The sequence below is a fragment of the Pan troglodytes genome, chromosome 22 (genome assembly GCF_028858775.2).
Source record: "Pan troglodytes isolate AG18354 chromosome 22, NHGRI_mPanTro3-v2.0_pri, whole genome shotgun sequence".
Taxonomy (NCBI): domain Eukaryota; kingdom Metazoa; phylum Chordata; class Mammalia; order Primates; family Hominidae; genus Pan; species Pan troglodytes.
In genome coordinates, this window is record NC_072420.2 from 45,437,773 (window position 1) to 45,447,317 (window position 9,545).

At 45.7% G+C, this 9,545-nt stretch overlaps 1 protein-coding gene across 2 annotated transcripts in view; it reads right to left on the reverse strand.

Moving 5' to 3' along the window:
* The window catches only part of UBE2G2 (ubiquitin conjugating enzyme E2 G2), a 33,197-nt gene extending 24,076 nt beyond the window's left edge, over nucleotides 1–9,121 (reverse strand). Inside the window, exons 1-2 of one of the 2 annotated variants that reach the window (XM_003319116.6) lie at nucleotides 8,319–8,458; nucleotides 7,897–8,011 (exon numbers count right to left, since the gene is read on the reverse strand). Coding sequence is in view for 1 of the 2 variants with exons in the window: in XM_531493.8 (XP_531493.1) it covers nucleotides 8,319–8,361 (43 nt within the window). In the remaining variant the exon portion in view is untranslated. Of the gene's footprint in view, nucleotides 1–7,896; nucleotides 8,012–8,318 lie in introns of both variants that reach the window. The other variant, XM_531493.8, reaches the window with a different exon arrangement.
* Nucleotides 9,122–9,545: the final 424 nt, after the last annotated feature.

Sequence of the window (9,545 nt, forward strand, 5' to 3'; positions counted from 1 at the left end):
CTAGTCCCATTCTTGTGTCTCAAGCCAAACCGCCTAATTATAAGAAAAAAATAACAGATTAAGGCAGATAGACTGTAAACTGCTAAGCAGGTGGGGTGCGGGAGAAACACAATGTCAGTGGGCAACTAAGTAGAGGCCTGGCAGCAGAACACACAAAAGTTTTACAAATCACCTTCGTGGGACCATGAAGAAGAGCTTGTACCAAAGAGAGCTGGCTTTATTCTTCATCTGGAGTTCCCCTTTGGCACTCCCCTGTGTGACACCCTCCCTTAGGGAGGGGAAAGGGTGGTCTAAAAACTGCAGCTCCAGACCTGCTCCTGGCAATGCAGGCTCTGCACAGAGACCTGCCCGGGTGTGCGCTGGCCTTCCCGCCAGCTTTGTTATTCAACAGTGGCCTCTACTGGTCAATAAAGAATTGCAGCAAATGAGTTCAGAGGCTGGAGGGAATGGTTCAGGACACTTGATTTTTTCCATTTTGTTTTTTGCTTCCAAAGCATATACGCGCGTACACAAAATAATATACAGTTTCGTGTTTACTGATAAGAAACAAGTTCAAAAAAAGAGACGAATCTTGGTATCAGGGAAATTTTCAGAGGCTACTCCTTGCCACTTAAAATAGTGGCTTAACAAATAGCTACCACACAAAGTGAAATATAACCTTTGACCCAGCAATTCCATTTCTAGGAATCCATCCCACAGATAACATTGGTGAAGATAAAAGATGTATACACAGGCTATTCATTTCAGGACTATTTGTAAAAACAAAAAGAAATTAAAAAGGACTCGAGTGTCTATCAATAGAGGACCAGTCAAATTATGATACATATATCAGTGGGGTACTTTGCAGCTATAAATACCTCTACATGCTAGTACAGAACAAACTTCAGGACATATTACATGAAAAAAAACAAGGTGGAGAAAAGTGTGTGACTAGGGCCTTTAATAAGGTAATTAAAATTAATGTGGTCATTAGGGTGGACCTTAATCCAATCTGACTAATATCCTTTTAAGAAGAGATGAGGACACAGGCACAGAGGACAGGGCCTCAGAAGAAACCAGCCCTGCCCTATCCTTGATCTTGGACTTCCAGCCTCCAGGACTATGAGGAAATAGATTTCTGTTGTTTAAGCCGTGCCCAGCCTGTGTGGTAGAGCAGCCCTAGCAAACACAGTGCTGAAACAACTGCACTGCCATTTACAAATAATTTACAAATAAACCTTGGCCTTTATCTCACACCATATGGAAAACTTTGATATGGATCCCAAACCTAAATACAAGAGCTGAAAGTATAAAACATCTAGAAGAAATCATAGGAGAAAATCCTACTGCCACCTGATGTTTGACAGTTATTTCTTAAATATAACACAATAGCAAGAAATATTTTAAAAGTCAATAATTGAATTTCATCAAAATAATAAAAACCCTTCTTTTTTTGTTTTTTTTTTTGAGACGGAGTCTCGCTCTGTCACCCAGGCTGGAGTGCAGTGGTGTGATCTCGGCTCACTGCAAGCTCCACTTCCTGGGTTCACACCACTCTCCTGCCTCAGCCTCCTGAGTAGCTGGGACTACAGGCGTCCGCCACCATGCCCAGCTAATTTTTTGTATTTTTAGTAGAGAGGGGGTTTCACCGTGTTAGCCAGGATGGTCTCGATCTCCTGACCTCGTGATCCGCCCACCTAAGCCCACAAAGTGCTGGGATTACAGGCGTGAGCCACTGCGCCCAGCCAAAGAACTAAAACTTAAGAAAATCAACACAATTTTGAAAGAAGCAAAGACTCAAGTCACTTCATCAAAAAAGACATATGGATGGCAAATAAACACGTGAAATGATGCTCAACATCACGAGTCATGGAAATGCAAATGAAAACCTCAGTAAGGGCCGGGGGCTGTGGCTCATGCCCGTAAATCCCAGCACTTTGGGAGGCAAGGCAAACTCCTGAGGTCAGGAGTTAGAGACCAGCCTAGCCAACATAGTGAAACCCCGTTTCTACTAAAAATACAAAAATTAGCCAGGTGTGGTGGCACGCGCCTATAGCCCCAGCTACTTGGGAAGCTGAGGCAGGAGAACTACTTGAAGCCAGGAGGCAGATGTTGCAGTGAGCTGAGATCATGCCACTGCACTCCAGCCTGGATGACAGAGAGCACCTCAAAAATAAAAAATAAAAAATAAATAAATAAATAAAACAAAACCTCAGTAAGACTGCTATACACCCAATAGAATGGCTAAAATTTTTAAAACTGGAAGGGCGCAGTGGCTCACAGTTGTAATTCCAACACTTTGGAAGGCCAAGATGGGCAGATTGCTTGGGCCCACGAGTTCGAGACAAGCCTGGGCAACATGGCGAAACCCTATCTCTACCAAAAATACAAAAATTAGCTAAGCGAGGTGGCATGCGACTGTAATCCCAGCTTCTTGGGAGGCTGAGGTGGCAGGATTGCTTGAGCCGGCAGGATTGCTTGAGCCTAGGAGGCAGAGGCTGCCGTGAGCCATGACTACACCACTGCACTCTAGCCCGAGTGACAGAGTGAGAACCTGTCTCAAAAAAAAAAAAAAAGAAAGAAAGAAAAAAGAAAACAAAAAACAACTGGCCACGCCAAGTGTCAGCAAGGAGGTGGGGCAACGGGAACACTTAATACACTGCTAGGGAAATGTGAACTAGAGGAAAACTGTTTGGCCGTTTCTTTAAAAATTAAACATACACTTCCCATTATAACCCTGGTTATTTACACAGGAGAAATAAAAGCATATATCCACAGAAAGACATGTACATTTAGGACATGCACACAGGGGGAAGATGGCCATGTGAAGATGGAGGCAGAGATTAGAATTACACTACCTCAAGCACGAGAATGACAATAAACGCCAAGGATGACCAACAATCACCATTAGCTGGAAGAGGCAAGTAAGGGTTCTCCCCTCGAGACCTCAAGAGGAAGAATGACCCCATCAACACCTTTATTTTAGATGTCTGGCCTCCAGAACAGTAAAAGAATAAATTTCTGTTGTGCTAAGCCCCCCATGGGCAGCCCACTTCTACCTGGGTCTATCTCTGACACTCCTAGGAAAGGCTGGATGATGAATGAAGACAGAACATCAAGACAAGACAGCAGTTTACAACAATTGAGTTCTTTCCTGGCTCTCCTTTTTTCCTGTTTATGAACCTAGGCAAAATCATCTTGTCTGTTGCTCAATTCCATAGAATCTGTAAAATTAGGGGACTTGAACAGAATCATAGCCAAGGTCCCACCACCTCTGAATTTCTGCAGTTATATGACTACTCCCAAATACAATAAAGTGTGCATGAACATCTATCCAAATTTATCTAAACCCCTTCTATGTAGAGATTGATTCTGTCAAGTCCACCTTTACACTGGAATGTGCTACCTTAAAATACGTTATGAGGACAAACTAGATGTTAAGATACACACACAAAAAAAACCAGTAAATGATACACACAAAAAAAAACCCACTAAATTTTATCACATTATTAAGATACAGGAAAAACAAAGTCCCCTCAATAACACACTGTATTCATCTTCTGTCACTGCTGTAACAAATTACCACACATTTAGTGATTTAAAACAATACTCATTGATGATCTCAGAGTTTCCAAGTGTCAGAAGTCTGGACACAGCATGGGCCAGCTAGTTCGCTGCTCAGAGTCTCACCAGGGCTGCCACTCCAAGTTCATTGAGGTTGCTGACAGAATTCACTTCCACGGGGCTGTTGGTCTGGGATCATTCTCAGCTTCTTGAGGCTGCCCGCCTTCCTTAGGTCATGGCTCCTTCTTCCATCTTCACAGCCAGCCACAGAAGGTAGAGATCTTGTCATATGTTGAATCTCTCTGACCGCCCCCATCCTGCCTTCACTGACTGCTTTTGAGCCTTATGTTATTATTGGATCCTTCACGGTAATCCAGAATAATCTCCCACTCTTTAGGTCTGCTGATTACTAACCTGACTTGCATCTCCAAAGTCCCTCCACCGAAGTACTAGAAAGCGCTTGAATAACAAGGGCATGGGAATCTTAGTGAGGTATGTTTAGAGTTCTACCTTCTACACGTAGTCCAAAATTTCATGTTAACATGTAAAAACACACAACACACTTCCGTGACAAACCTTCGGAAATCAACCATTATTTAGGTCTTATTACTGCAAACTAATTGACAATATAATTGAAATAACAGATGAAGCTTCTGTCAGGACAGTAAAAGGGAGAACATATCTTTGCTAATGCAAATATCCTTAGAAAATGCAAGTTCAACAATGCAAAGACTGGCCTGAAGCAGCGGCCTGAACTTAATTTCCTATGCAGGGGTTTAATGATTTTCTTCTCAATAAAAATGAGAAAATACCTGCTCACAGTCTAGCCTAACCCTAGAAATAGGGCTAAAATAAAACTAAAACAGAGACACAAACACAAACCAGGATACCAAGAAATGGTAGGTGTTCACACATCTGACCCACCAGCCAGGTTTCCCATGAGGACACAGAAGTAATAGTCCCCCACATCCAACCCTCTGTTCGAGTATGAACGTTGTCAGAATCAAAATGGAGTCACTTTTGCCAAACCCTGACAACACAGAGGGTGGTCAAGATGAAGACAGAAAAATCAGCCAGGTGTAGGGGCACATGCCTGTAGTCTCAGCTACTCAGGAGGATTAAGTGAAAGGATAGCTTGAGCCCAGGTCAAGGCTTGCAATGAGCTGTGGTTGTGCCACTGCACTCCAACCTGGGTGACAGAGCAAGACCCTGTCTCAAAAAATAAATAAATAAATAAATAAATATTATTTGCCAAAATATGCTTAATTTTTATTGCTAAAACATGCTAACAATCATATGAGCCTTCAGCAGGTCATAATCTTTTTGCCGGTGCAGTCTTGCCCGGATATTGATGACTGCTGACTGATCAGGGTGGTAGTTGCTGAAGGCAGGAGTGGCTGTGGTAGTTTCTGAAAATAAGACAACAATTAAGTTTGCCACAGGGACTGACTCTTACTTTCACAAAAGATTGCTCTGTAGTCTGTGATGTTGTTTGACAGCATTTTACCCACAGTGGAACTTCAGTCAAAACTGGAGTCAATACCCTCAAACCCTGCGGCTGCTTTATCAACTAAATTTATGGAATAGTCTCAATCTTTTGTCATTTCAACAATGTTCACAGCATTTTCACCAGGAGTAGATTCCATCTCAAGAATCACTTCTTTGCTCATCTGTAAGACTCAACTCCCCATCTGTTCAAGTTTGATCATGAGATTGTAGCAACTGAGTGACATCTTCAGGCTCCACCTCTAATTCCAGTTCCCTTGCCATTTCTACCACACCTGCAGTTGCTTCCTCCCCTTAAAGTCATCCATGAGCGTTGAAATCAACTTTTTCAAACGCCTGTTGTTGATATGGTGACCTCCCACGAATCACAGATGTTCTTAATGCCATCTAGAATGATAAATCCTTTCCAGAAGACTTTTGATTTTCTTTGCCCAGATCCATCAAAGAAATCACTTTTCATGGCAGCTATGGCCTTATGAAATGTATTTCTTAAATAAGTCAAAAGTGCTCCCATCCGGGAGCATCCATGGGCTGCAGAATTGGTGTTGTGTTAGCAGGCACAAAAACATTTATCTCCTTACACCTCTCCATCAGAGCTCTTGAGTGACCAGGTGCACTGTCAGGAATAATATTTTGAAAATAATCTTTTTTTCTGAGCAGTAGGTCTCAACAGTGGGCTTATATTCAGTAAACCATGCTGTACACAGATGTGCTGTCATCCAGGTTGTTTTTCCATCTCTAGAGCTCAGAGTAGATTTAGCATAATTTTTAAGGGCCCTAAGATTTTCTGAATGATAAATGAGCACTGGCTTCAACTCAGTCAACTTAAAGTGACCGACATTAGCCCCTAACAAGAGTCGCCCTGTCCTTTGAAGCCAGTCATTGACTTCTCTCTAGCTGTTTACGTTGTATATGGCATCTCCTCCCAATACTGTAGAAGGCTATTTTACGTACCTTGTAAATCTATTGCTTAATTTAGGAGCCACTTTCATCTTGATCTTAGCTAGATCTTCTGGAGACCTTGCTGCTCCACCTTATGCTTTTATGTTATGGAGACAGGTTATTTACTTCAATCTCATGAACCAACCTCTGTTAGCTCCCAATTTTTCTTCTGCAGCTTCCTCACTGCTCTCAGCCTTCATAAAACTGAAGAGTTAGGACCTTGCTCTGGATTAGGCTTTGGCTTAAAGGAATGTTATGGCTGGTTTGATCTTCTATCCAAACCACTAAAACTTTCTCCATATCAGAAATAAGGCTTTTTCACTTTATCATTCATTGTGTTCAACGGAGCAGCACTTCTAATTTCCTCTAAGAACTTTTCCTTTGCATTCACAACTTGGCTAACAAGAGACCCAGCTTTCAGCCCATCTTGACTTTCAACATTCCTTCCTCACTAAACTTAATCATTTCTAGCTTTTGATTTGAAGTGGGTAGAGTGCAACTCTTCACTTCAACACTTGAGCCCACTGTACAGTTACTATTGGCCTAATTTCAATGTTGTTTTGTCTCAGGGAAGAGAGAGGCCGGGAGAGAGATGGGGAAACAGCCAGTCAGTGAAGCACACACAACATTTATTAGGACTACCATCTTTTATGGGCATAGTTTGTGATGCCCCAAAATAATTACAATAGTAACATCAAAGATTACTGATCATAGATCACAGTAATAGATTAAAATGTAACAGAGAGACACGAAGCGAGCAAAAATGGTGCCAACAGACTTGCTTCCATGCAGGGTTGCTTGTAAAAAACTTGTAAACTTGTAAAAAATGCAAGATCTGCGAAGTGAAGCTCAATAAAGCAAAGCGCGCGGGAAAGTGAGGTGTGCCTTTATGTTCTGCTTTAGCAGACACTAGGTGGCGAGCGTTATTTGAACGTTTACAGGAGGCCCTGTGTATCTGCGGCTGCATATCCATGGATTCGACCAACCAGGAATACAAAATATTTGAAAAAAATAACAATAAAAAATGACGATTTAAAAATACAAGTAAAAAAAAATCAGTGTAACTATTTGCGCAGCATTTACATTGCATTAGGTACTATAAGTAACCTTGAGATGATTTAAAAGTTATGAGAGGCTATGCATACATTAAATGCAAATACCACGCCACCTTATAGTAGGGACTTGAGCATCCGAGGATTCTGGTATCTGCAGCGGGGCCTGGAACCAATCCCCTCCAGATACCAAGGGAAGAATGACCATACGTGAGTGAGCCTGTATTTGCAACGTTTTGGTCTGCTTAAGCCAAATATCAACTCTCACTGGGCGGTGTCACCAATAGTTTTACGAAATCAAGCTACATGTATATTCACCACTTATTTTTTTCTCACATTCATTCTTTTAGCTTAACTTTCTTCCAAAATTATCCTCAATCTAATTACAAAAGCAGCGGCTAACTTTATTAAGAGTTACACATCAGGTATTTTGCTAAGCACTTCACCTGCAGTATCAAGTTTAACCTTTTAAGACAAGGAAACTGCAGAGACAGAGAGAGGAACAAGGTCAAGGAGCTAACAAGCAGAGAGGCCGGGTCTGAACTCAGGCCCTGCTCTTAGCCGGCTACTATCTTGTCTCCATCGGCGACTCAGGTTCCTGGCGCTTTCAACACAATGGCATTCCAAGACTTCTCGCAGCAGTTCTTCCAAGCGGGCATTCGGTGTAAAACGATGGAATGCCGAGTGTTCCTAGGTTCTCATTCCTCCCTTCGCTCTCCTCAGACATTAGAAATATCTAATTTACCGGGTAGGAAAGCACTCAAGAGGTTTTCTCAACACTACCCAGGAGGAGTGACAGGTGGCACTGTTCAAAAACCCTTTTCCTTCATTAGAGGGAAAGCCAAAATCTGACCTTTCAAAGCTCCACCAACGAGCCTTTCCCCTTTTAACGCATACACTTTTCCCTCCTAATTCCGCAGCAGCAAGTCAGGCCTTCTTCCTCAAGCTCTCACTGCACGTTCTCAAGGCTGCCAAGAAAAGAAAAAATAGAAGAGAAAAAAACAAGCCCGCAAAGACTCAACTGTGTGTGCTCTCAACTAACACGGCGCCGGCGCTGCCTTTACCGATGCTGGGAAGGCTTCTCTTCACGACTTCACGCGTGAGAGTGGGCAGCGGGCGCAGAGCGCGGCACTCCGCGGGACCCACAGCGGGGCTCGCGGTGGAGGCCCCGGGCCCGGCTCCCCCGCCAGGCTCCCTGCCCCAGCCCCGCCGGACGACGCGGGCCCGGGAGCAGGAACGCGGGACGCTGCTGACGGCCCGGGTCCCCAGACTCACGTTTGTACTCGGCCATCAGCCTCTTGAGCGCCGTCCCCGCCATGGCCCCGCAACAGCTGCGCCGAGCGACCTCGCCTCAGCCGCGCGCGTTCCTCCTGCCCCGACACCGGGGACTGCTTCCGGGCCACCGTCGCGGGCCCAGGAACTCTTCCGGGGCGTGGCGCGTGCGCGATCGCCGAGGCGCGCTGTCCGGGTGGTGGGAGCTCAACCCGCGACCGCGGCTACGGTTCTCTTGGCTCCTGCCCTCGCCTTAGTCGCTCTGCGGGGTTGGTTCGGTCCCGGCACTTCCAGAGGCCTCAGGGTCCTGGTCTTGTAGAGACTTCCTGAACGGTGGCGCCTGTTCTAGTGTGTGTGCGCTAACTGCCTGTTCTGTGCCAGCCGCGCGTGGCCGAAGGGCGGGAGGACGGGGGTTGTGGAGGGGAGGATGGAGGTTGGGGAGACAGGGCGGGGACGAGATAAGAGGTCGGGGGGTGGGGAGGATGGTCGCGGGGCGGTCTGGGGCTGGAGACAAGGGGCCTGAGGTGCGGGTACGCACTGAACATTCCAACCGTCCCCAGCCGGCCGGGTTTCAGGTTTGAAAAGGTGGGAAGGTTAGCTGTCCTGGCGCTTTTCCTCCACGTGTTGTGCGGCTCCGCTGGAGTTCGGGTCCAGCACCTTCTACTCCGAGGGAGAGAGCCGCGGGGAGAGCCCTGTTCGGGCCCGCGGCTCGAACTGACCGCCGGCTCTGCCGAGCAGCCTCGACCCCAGGGCACCCCCGGGAGGGAGGGCGCGGCTCAGGTCCCTGCCCGAACCCCTGGGGTGCTGAGAGACTCCCCAGCGCCCCGCGTGGGCTCCCGGCCTCTCCACAGTTGAGGATCCTGTAAGGAGCGAGCCCTTTTTCCCATAATGGCTGTAGTGAGTGGGTGTGCTTTCCCGATTGACCCGCTGTGAGGTGAGCGATTTTAACCCACATGCTTACTGACTTCACAGCACAGTAAGTGCTTCGTGGCTGTCCGGTGCAAGGATGTATATACACACACACCTTTGCAAAAAAAAGTTTGCATCTCTTGCCTGGCTGTTTGTTGCAATAATCTATCATTTGTCTTTTCCTTCCCAGCATTGCAGATGATCCCTTTAAAAGAAGTCTGATCACATTCACACGCTGCTCCGCCCATTTCACTCAGTAAAGCTGAAGTCCTGCAGTGCTTTGCTCTGCCTCCGGTCACCCCGCCATACTCCCTGACCCTC